Below are 10672 nucleotides of genomic sequence, written 5' to 3'. Positions count from 1 at the left end.
ACAGGTAATTTACACTGACACGGATATATATATATATATATATACAGTATTATATTAAAGTTTTTCTTCATTACCCATTCAAGGCGTCTCCAACCATTATTAGTATGAGTATTTTATTTTATGCAGAAGCTACTTAATCGACCATATATACCTTAGTTTCACTGTATATATATATGACTATGTTACTCTATGTAAGTTTACTTTACACTTCCTTCAGGCGGGCCCGGCATGACCAGGTGGTTACGGCAATCAACTCGCAATCTAAGGGTCGCGGGTTCGAATCCCCGTCACACCAAACATGCTCGCCTTTTCAGCCGTGAGGGCGTTATAATGTGACGGTCAATCCCACTATTCGTTGGTAAAAGAGTAGCCCAAAAGTTGGCTTTGGGTGGTGATGACTAGCTGCCTTCCCTCTGGTCTTATACTGCTAAATTAGGGACGGCTAGCGCAGATAGCCCTCGTGTAGCGTTGCGCGAAATTCAAAACAAACCAAACCAATCCTTCAGGCGTTTCAAATGTAAAATCATTACCAAAAATTATCCTTAGTATAATATCTACATATGTATTAAAGGTATTTTTATTAAAGCTTATGAATATATTTTTGGCAATGTCGTATGTGATGTAGGTATTATAAGTCTTGTCAACAGCTTGCTAGTTGTCAACATTCTAGACTTGCTTGCTGTTACCAGTCACTGTTTTTGTAAAGAAAAATCGAATGGATAACATGAAATGTTTAAAAGATATTTCTAATCCACAATTCATGCAATAGCTAACAAAAATTCATTCACAAATCCGTTCCAGCTTACAATGTTTTATTCGAAATGTTGTGATCTAAAGTGCAATCATACCTTCTGGTTCAGTGAAGTTTACCAATCACTTCAACAATGTTTAATCTATTAAATGATTTGGACTTCCTTCTTGTTTGTATGTTCAGGTTAACATGCCACTGCTTTAGGAGAATCATAAAACTCTATTTCGACGCACTGTGTTTCCGAAAAACTCTACATGTTTCTGCTTGAAAGAACCTCTGGCTTTAGTTTCAGACCTGATTGTTACAAACACTGAATGACCTTGATTAGATTTTCTATTATGATCTAAAACGTACGACCAGACATCAAAATGTCGTTATTGTAAATTAGTCACCATTCCAATGGAAAAACCACGTAATACAAATTAAACCAGCAACTTGAAATTACCAGGTGTGTCAAAAAACCTGAATTGGTTCGGATTCATAAATGTGACAAGTATGTTCTTGATAGTTTGCACTACCTGCTATGTTAAACCCTCATGTTAAGGTTGATAAGGAAAAGTGTGCATCTTCACCACACCCAACACTTTTCACAGCTTGGAGGACAATTACCTGCTGAAATTAGCTCTCTTATCCATGTTGATCTATTTTGTTGTTTTATACTGTTTTGTTAAGAGCTATGCCACCACATCAGCTACACATTGGGCTGAAGTATTTATCAATGGATAGACTCTGAACTACTTGATAGAGTATTCATTAGCAATGAGGAATGTGTCAATGATCTCGTTCAGTTTCCAGGAGTGGACCAGCAATATACAGAATTATCCTCTAAAGAAGAGGTCCAATAATTCTCTGCTGGAGTTTATCCTGTTTTGGTCAGTTTTTTGCTGTTCAGTACAAACTGTATAGTGCTCACACCACTGCTGAACATCTCGACTTGAATATTTCCTGAGATAATGGGACAATCACTTAGAAGGGGATCGATAGTTCTATCTGAAATGTAATTAAAACTATGAGTTTCATTGTACAAAACATGTCTCTAGTGCATGGAACAATTCAAGATGCACATGGGCAGATAGTTGTGCTCTTATCTCCAATGAAGAGCAATAACTTCGTCATTAACTAGTGTAAAATCTGGTATACTCTTGATGTTATCTTTCATTAAGGATTAATACTCTTTAACTGATGTTACATAGATAATTAGCAGTAATATTAACAATCTTACGCTGACCACTATCTACGGTTATTTCTAAAGTAGTGACGTCAATTTTAAATGTTTGGTCTGATAGTATATCCTTTTTACTCAAATTAGCTTTTTAAATATTTGACAGGATCATGTTGAGTGAAAATGCAATCTTGTCACGTAAACATGTACTAATAGTTTTGTCTAAATTATCTGACTCTGACTCTGTCAGTAAGTTTTAGGGGGAGAAATTGTCTCTTCCAGTATAATTTGTAAATTATTGGTAACATGATTCAGAATATTTATGAGAGACTGCTCATATCATTTATTTAAAATGATCTTATAAGAAATTGGCATGGCATTACATTTTTTCTTCAAACGCCATTTCGACGATTTCTAACCTTAAAAATATCGTAGTAACAACATTTACTATATTAGTGCAAACAACATTTTGTCAGAGGCTAAACCGTTTTTGCCAATGTTAACTTTATATTGCCCTTGTTCACATGTTGATGTGTGTCAACATAAATAATCAAAGATAAAGAACACAAAAGGAAAATAAAACATTAAAAATATACTATAAGTGAAAAAGGTAAAGATGTGAAATTATATATATATATATATTCATGTCAATCACAGACAATGTTATTAGAGGAATCAACAGAGTTAAAAGGTATGTACACATTTCTGTTTTTTAGTTTTAAACATTTCCTTGCACTGTAAATTGATGATAATAGCTGGAGATAGTGATGTTGTAGAGAAAATGGCACATAAAATATGAACATGTACCTTAAAAACTTTTGATATTTGTTTAGGAGGTTCTAAAGATTATGCAAGTAAAATATGAAAACTAAGGTAAAAATTAATATTTTTATTCTTAATATGAATATCACTTTGCAGGTGAACTATTCAGAGTCCAGGTACAAATAATAAATTTGTATTTAAAAAAGTAGAAAAAAATAAAAATGTTTTTTTCTGAAACTACATACTTTTATGAAAATTCTTAAATATTTACCTAAAAAGTAAAAAAAAATTAAAATAAAATGTTTTTTTCTTTATCTCGTTCTTAGTAAATGTTCATACAATTTCACCTATCAGTTTTATTTCTGTAACAAAATATTATGAGAGTGACATTGTCTAACTTTTTTTTTTGAAATTAGAAACATTTATAAGCAACAGAGCTTGTAATTAAACTATGAAGGTACTGAACTTACCATCTGACTTCTTTTTTATAGTCCATACAGCATTGGGGTTACCTGGTAGTTCAGACACAGCCATCTCTGACACCTATGCATAAACAAACGATATAATTTAACTACATAATATTTATAAAAACAGATCTTTAGTCTTTGCTTAAGGTGATGTATATGAAATATTTGCTCAAGCAGCTGTCTGTGCCTATTAATTTTTAATGATTACTGTTGTTCCATGTTCATCACTAGCTATATTATGTAAAAACTAAAACACCACTAAATACTGCAAACTGGAATACACTATGCCAAATAGAATAATAAAAAAAAAGATAAACTTAAGACCATCTTCCTCTCAGTGATAACCACTTTGACCACAAACGTCAGGCTTAGAGACACACATGACATGACATAGTGTTCATAAAACAGTTAAGTTTTTTCTGTATAAATAAAAGGAGACATAAACATCATCTCATTCTCACTAGCCACTAGATAAGAAAATAAACATCTACTAAAGATACAACTGATACAACACTAAAACTGCTCAATGAATATTTTTTTCTTAAAAGTTTGCCTCTGGAAGTTTATTTGATTAATAAATAGTGTCCCCTATTGCCTTTCTTCTAGGAAGGATGCTTCACTATTTCTATTATTAGGATATGAAATTGATTACAACAATCCCTAATTATGTCCAATTTCAGGATTCCTCACTTAAGAATCCAGAACAATCCGACTACTGAAACTTTATTTTATTGGAATATAAATTCGTACATGTAAAGTATTTGAATTAACAATTTAATTTTATTCTTCAAAAACATTTCTGAAAAAGTTACCATGTTTCACTGTATTATTGCTGCAATTAAGTCACACAAATCATGTGATCACTAGCTACTGAGTCCCCAGCCTTATCTTTAAGAAGGCAAAATAAATGAAAAATATGTTTAAGTTCCTTATGGATTTGTTAATGAGTGTATACTATACATTACAATTTTTGCTTTAAATCTATGTAGTAAAAGTGGTAGAAAAAATTTCCAAACGTAAGCCATACTCTACTACTAACATTCCCAGAAGCCAATTCAAATTTTTCTCATCCTTTGATATTGTCTGAAGCTGAACTCATTAACCCTATCAACACGGGCCCGTTCAAGATGCACGAGCCAGTGATAAAAAGGTATATACATGAAACTATAAATACTATTTTTTAATGTATCTCCACAAAAATTGGTAAGATTTTATTAAAGATTACTAGTATCCTGTACACAAGGAATAAGATTTTTTAAATAAAGATTTTTTTCTGAATTTATTTTAGTCAATTGCACTCAAACTCTTGACTAGTCTAAATACAAGTTGATTTTCATGTTAAGATTAGAATAATTTTTGCATCTTACAGTTTTCAAATTTCATTTACATAATTTTTAGAACCTCCTAAATGATTATTAAGTTTTTTTATGGTGAATGTTTATATTTTATTTTTCACTTTCTCTACCATATCACTAACTGTAGCTTTCAAAACGAGACCCAAAACTCAAGCATTTTCCAATAGTAGACTATTCTTCTTCAGGAGAATAACAGTCTGAGAAGAATAGTCAACCATTCAAAAGTGCTTGAGTTTTGGGTCTTGTTTTAAAAATATTACAACTTTTGTAGGTGATCCTGTGTGCTAACTACTAACTATAGCTATTATCACCAATGTACAATGCATTTATATTTTTTAACACCTGTCACAAGAGCCAGCCTGGCATCTTGATATGGATGCAAAAAAAATGAGTAATTTCAAAAAAATTTTGTTTGTTTTGGTAAGACAAGAAGAAAACACTTGGCACTATCTTCAAGACCAGACCTATGACCAAAGCCACGACCGTGAGAACCAACTTGGAAAAATAAACTTGTAAATGTAAAGTAAAATGATGTAGCAATGAAACACGCTTGAAAAGTTCTAGATGTGGTTGTGAATGTGATGGTTTTAGAGCAGAGATTACATTAAACCGTGGGTCCAAGTCAGATGAGGGAGGAAGTTATTCAAAGATATCCCAGTCGATTTAACATACCAACTGAATCGGAGATTCATCAACATACATGAACAATCTAGGTCTATGACTATTCAAATTATAGAAACTAAAACTTATTTTTTTAATAGCATATTTTGAAATAATGCAGTTAAAACTTAGATAATATAAAACTTTAAATTATACACTACATTATAATTTCACTGACATACATTAACAGTAAAGTCATTTAATTAAATTGTAAATGTAATTCTGTAAAACCTCGTGACATGCAGAAAGAGATGCCTGACTAGAAAGGGTTAATCACATATCAGCTTTTAAACAAATTAACTCCTACACCCAGGTATCAGTACTGACAGTGTTTTAGGAGTTCCCAAGTTTACATTCTGGGAGTCCCTTTACTGTTAAAACATTTTTATGCATAATATATGCAAACATGGATACTTATTTCAACAATAAAGACATAATACAAATATTTAAATTCTGACTTTGACTCGATTTTTATGGTAAATAATATGATTGTCAATTTAAACAATAGCTGTTTACCAGTCTATGGACAAAAAATTAAAATGGTTACATTAAAAACAATGAGAAATATGACAAAAAGTATTTAATTTTTCAGAGTACTACTGCTTTACTCTCTTTACATGGGCTTATTGAATTGACCAACCACCTTGTACTCATTATAGTTTTGACACTACTAACTTTTAATATAGAGCATGTATCTCCATAAAACTTGCCAGACTTTCAGACTTGTCTGTGAATATATGGAGTCTACTTTTTAACTAGTCCAAGTGGAAAGTGATTTTCTTGTTAAGATTAAAAGTACTTTTCTTCATCTCAAAAATCCCAAATTTCATTTTTGTAATCTCTAAAACCTCCAAAATACATTTCAACATTTCAAACTCATTTTTGTAGTAAAACTATATATTTTATCTGTTATTTGCTTTACTCTAACTCTATACAAGGTTAGTCAATTTGATCAACATTACGTAACCACAAAAACAACAACTAAATTATCCTTTTTTCTTTCTAAAATGACTTCAAATTGTAATAATTCTCTGCACAGAAAAAGACAAAACATAATAGTCATTTGACAGATGAAACCTTGGCTTGCTATTGTTTATAAATAATGTAGTATTAAACATAAGAGAGAACTATTAGAGAGAAGATGTGACAGGTGGGTATGCCAAGGGTCTGATTTTCTATTGGATGGCTCTGTAACCACACAAGATTGAAGGATATGAAAATTATACTTTGTCTGAGCAATAACAATATTATAGTGAGTAAGTTATGTTAAATGTCGTACTTATTGGATGAGTGGTAAATAAATAACAGAAGGGGGATGAGTAGAGAAAAAATGTCACACATCTCACACTAGGGGAAATTCAGGATTTTTTTTAAATGTTGCATTACAAAATTAAGAACTTAAAACTTATATACCATGAAAATATGGATTATTAGCTATGATTTTATTGTATACTAATTGGAATAACATAAACAAAATGTAGTTTAATTAAACTTTGAATGTAACTCACTAAAAACCTCGTCACATGCACAGTGAAGGATGCTCGTGGGGAGAGGGTTAATGTGTGGAGTTTAAATGATGAAAACTGATAGCTTTTTCCTGATGTTTTACTAATGAGCTACTTTTAACAGTTTTTCTATTTTAACTTCACACTCTATCTGGTACTGAATTTTAGTACTCCTTAAGCTAACTTCATTTTCACATCATTTCTAGCAAAATATGTAAAATAAGATACTTTGATAGGTTAAACTAATCTTATCTTTGTCAATTATTGATGGTCAACTCAGTAATCTCTGCCTGAGGAGTTTATCTTCTCTGGGAATCTTTCTTTTATTCCTGCACCATAAATTAAAGGGCTATAATTGATACTAACTTCTTTATGCCACTTAAAAAATTTAAAGACTCTCTAAATCAGAAATTGTTCTAATAGATGTTGGTAATGAGTAGATGCAATTCATAATTTGTATTTTTTTAAGTTTTTATTTTTTTGGTTAGGGATGTGGTTGATTTTGAACACTTCTTAGTACCACCCAAACATATTTAATGATATAAAAATTCTCACTTCCAAACCATGTCTCAAAACTCGTAGTGAAGATCGTGAACTTCGACCACAGGCCGTATATAACTGAGGGGTATCTTCATTAGCTAAATCTGCAATCTGGCAATGCATGATGGGAGATAGACTTTCTAATTCATCAACCAAAACTAGATTCTTTAGTTGACGAGGAGCAAAGAAAAATGTATCTCCTTCTTCCAGTGGCATTGCACTACTAAACTCTGGTTCATCATCATCATCACCTAAATGTGCAATCTGGTACAAGTAGCTGAAATAAGAAAAAATGTATTTTTATATAACAGAATCACAGAAGTTTACGTTTTTTATGAAAAATAAACAAAAATGTTTACCTTGGTATTCATTCTAAACACATATACAATTAGATCAAAACAGAAATTTAACTTGGTAGATCCTTTCAGAAAATGTGCTATTGAAAATGAAGTATAAACACATTTTTAGATATATATTTTCTTTATAGAATGTCCTTAGAATTGTATGGACACAAGTAGGAAACTGGATCAAGAACACTTGCATGTACATACATTTTTTTAAATAATTTGGTAGTAAAATATAAAGTTGTATCTGAATCATCTCTAGCTGGCAGCCTAGATACACTTATTCTTAAACTAGGGTTGCAATGGTGTGGGAATTTTGGAAAGTTTCCAGGGAAATTTCTGGAATTTGAAATGTATGGGAATTATTGGGAATTTTCAGTTAATTTGTAAATTTTGCTGAAACAATATTCTAGCAACTCTATAACAATTGTATTTTTACTTTTTAACTGTATATTGTGCCCTAGAAACCTGTATGTGTGCATCATGTACATTTTCAAGAACATCAAGAGCTTAATTTATATTTCATATCCTCTGTCTGCATTTGTTGCTGTTGCTCTCAGTCTCTTAGTATTACATTATTTATATACCGTATACATCACACATAGTGTATCATGTGTAATGTACATAACCACTTGATAAATAACCAGTTACAACTTACAAGATGGTTTTATTTTAAGCCATAACCACAAAATTCTTTCCTTGGTTCTGTGTATTCACTAGTTTTACATGAAGTAAACCATACATCCTAGAAATCCATTAGTTTTTGTTGAATCAGCATGGACAGAAAAAAATAAAATGTACATACTTTTATTTTCGAATAAAACCGAGTGAAGAGTTATATCTTGTGAAATAAAGGAAATATACAATCCTCTACATACACATAGCTTTAACTAGTGTGTTTGTTTGTATTTAATTAGGGTTCATGAGGCAAATGCAAGCTTTTGTGTAAACATTTGATAATTCAGACTTTTATCAAAAGTACCCTGTACAGATTCACCAGGTAAAAAGAAGAGCAGCAATAATTTTTAAATTTTATTTTTTCTTCACTTTCTAGCATATCAAAATAGGTGCAGGAAATAAATTTGTAATTAATTTTTCTTCCAATTTTCAAAACATATGAGCAGTGAATCCTTAGACCAGAAAATTAATCTACCTTAGCCTTATACATCAGTTGAGGACTTGAGGTATACATGAATTCCATACATAATAGGGTCTGTATTTGCTTGTACTTAATGGATGCCTAGAAAATGTCTTATAATATCTGCTTTAATCTGGAAAATTAATATTGAAAGAATTTTCTGAATTTCAGAATGCCTCATATACAATCTGATGTTTGGAGACACTTCAATGCAGTGAAAAAAAGATGGCAAGGAAGTTTACTTAAGAAATTACTGCTCACAACAATATGCAAAGATGCAACCAAGATGTAAGCTCATTTGCAAAAATACAAAAAGGCACCACAGAATCAACACCCTGTGAAAAAAGCAGCAACAGTTACTCCTGGCACCAACTGAAAAAGTACAAAAACCTGTAAAAGCTGTTTCACAGTCATCTGATTTTTCTGCTATGACAAGTGATTCAGGTAAACCAGTTCCATCCACTTCATCAACCACAAAGCAAGTATCATATTTTGACAGCATAGACACTGCATCACAATGCAAACTTGATGAAAACCTAGCACATGCCATCTGTCTCTGGTTCACCCCTGATATTAACAACAAATCATTACTGGCAAGCATTCTTCTAAAACATCAAACCTGCAAACACACCTCCCACCAGACATGCACTGAGCACATATTTGTTGGAAGCAGAGTATGCATGTATTCACAAAGAAGTTGGTGAAACTATCAAGAATGCTGACTGTTGCCATTATTTGTGATGGGTAGTCAAACATTTGTGGGGAAAATATCATAAATTATATCATCACAACTCCACAACCAGTATTCTACAAAAGCACAGAAACCAAAGCTGAACATCATACCAGTGATTATATTGCGAATGAACTCAAGTGTAATTGAGGAAACTGGATCAAACAAAGTGTATGCCATTCTCACTGACAATGCTTCCAATATGAAAGCTGCTTGGACACAGTCTTCTAATGGGAGATATCATGAAGCTTGACACCATGCAAAGGTTGTTCAAGAAAGCAACAGCAGTGGTAAAATATGCCAAGAGACACCATGTGGTTTGAGCAATGTTTGTGAAAAACAGAAAAGCCAGAATACGGGAACAACACTTAAACTGCCAAGCCCAACAAGATGGGTGCTGTTGTAATTATGTATAAGAGCTTGATTCATGGCAAAGAATCATTGCAAAAACTTGCAATTATGGAATCACTTGGTGTTGGTAACAGCATGTGAAAAGATCTGCTGGATAATGATATTTTCTGGCCACAAATAATGAACAGCCTCAAGATACTTGATCTTGTGGCATCAGCAATTACAGAAATCGAAAGCAATGATGCTCTTCTGTCTGATGTACCAAAGCTCTAACTTGTGTTAAAGAAGAAGTAGCTGCAGTACTTTTGGAGTCACCACTGAAACAAGCTGAGGAAAGGGCTGCAAAGGTCAGAGTTCTGCATGAAACCAATCCATGCAGCAGCCAACATGCTACACCCTTGCCACAGAGGAGAACACCTTAACAATGAACAAGTTAGCATTGCATACACTTTTATAACGGTGACGGCAAACCACTTTGGTCTTGATGAAGGAAAGGTTTTAGTTAGTTTGGCAAAGTTTAGAGCAAAGGAAGGCCTCTGGAAAGGCGATGCCTTGTGTTCCTCTGCCCAGCACATTTCCCCACCCACACAGTGGAAGGGCCTTCGTCATACAGAAGCACTCTCCCCTACTGGCACTTGTATCCTTCAGCTGCCACCTCAGAATACAACTGGTCTTTATTTGGCAATGTACATACCAAGCAATGGAACAGGGTAGCCAAGCTAGTTGCCATAAAGAGCAATTTAAAGCTCTTTGAACCTGCATCTGACATTTTCACATCTTTGGCATCCATGGCATGCAAAAGCATGGATTCTGACATTGAAATGAGTCAAATGACAGTTGAGTGCATATCATCAGACAGCTACTCATCAGATAAATATAGTTCAGATGAGGATTGTTAAGCTATGAA

At 32.7% G+C, this 10672-nt stretch overlaps 1 protein-coding gene across 1 annotated transcript in view; it reads right to left on the bottom strand.

The window, feature by feature from the left end:
* Positions 1-10672, bottom strand: part of LOC106462619 (splicing factor 3B subunit 3-like) — a 97210-nt gene that overhangs the window by 46421 nt on the left and 40117 nt on the right. The window contains 2 exon segments of the mRNA XM_013922561.2: positions 3146-3218; positions 7218-7479. Of these exon segments, the coding sequence (XP_013778015.1) occupies positions 3146-3218; positions 7218-7479 (335 nt within the window).

Source organism: Limulus polyphemus, unplaced genomic scaffold (assembly GCF_000517525.1).
Source record: "Limulus polyphemus unplaced genomic scaffold, Limulus_polyphemus-2.1.2 Scaffold1209, whole genome shotgun sequence".
Lineage (NCBI taxonomy): Eukaryota > Metazoa > Arthropoda > Merostomata > Xiphosura > Limulidae > Limulus > Limulus polyphemus.
Note: the sequence above shows the minus strand (reverse complement) of the source record. Positions and strands in the feature narration are given on the sequence as shown.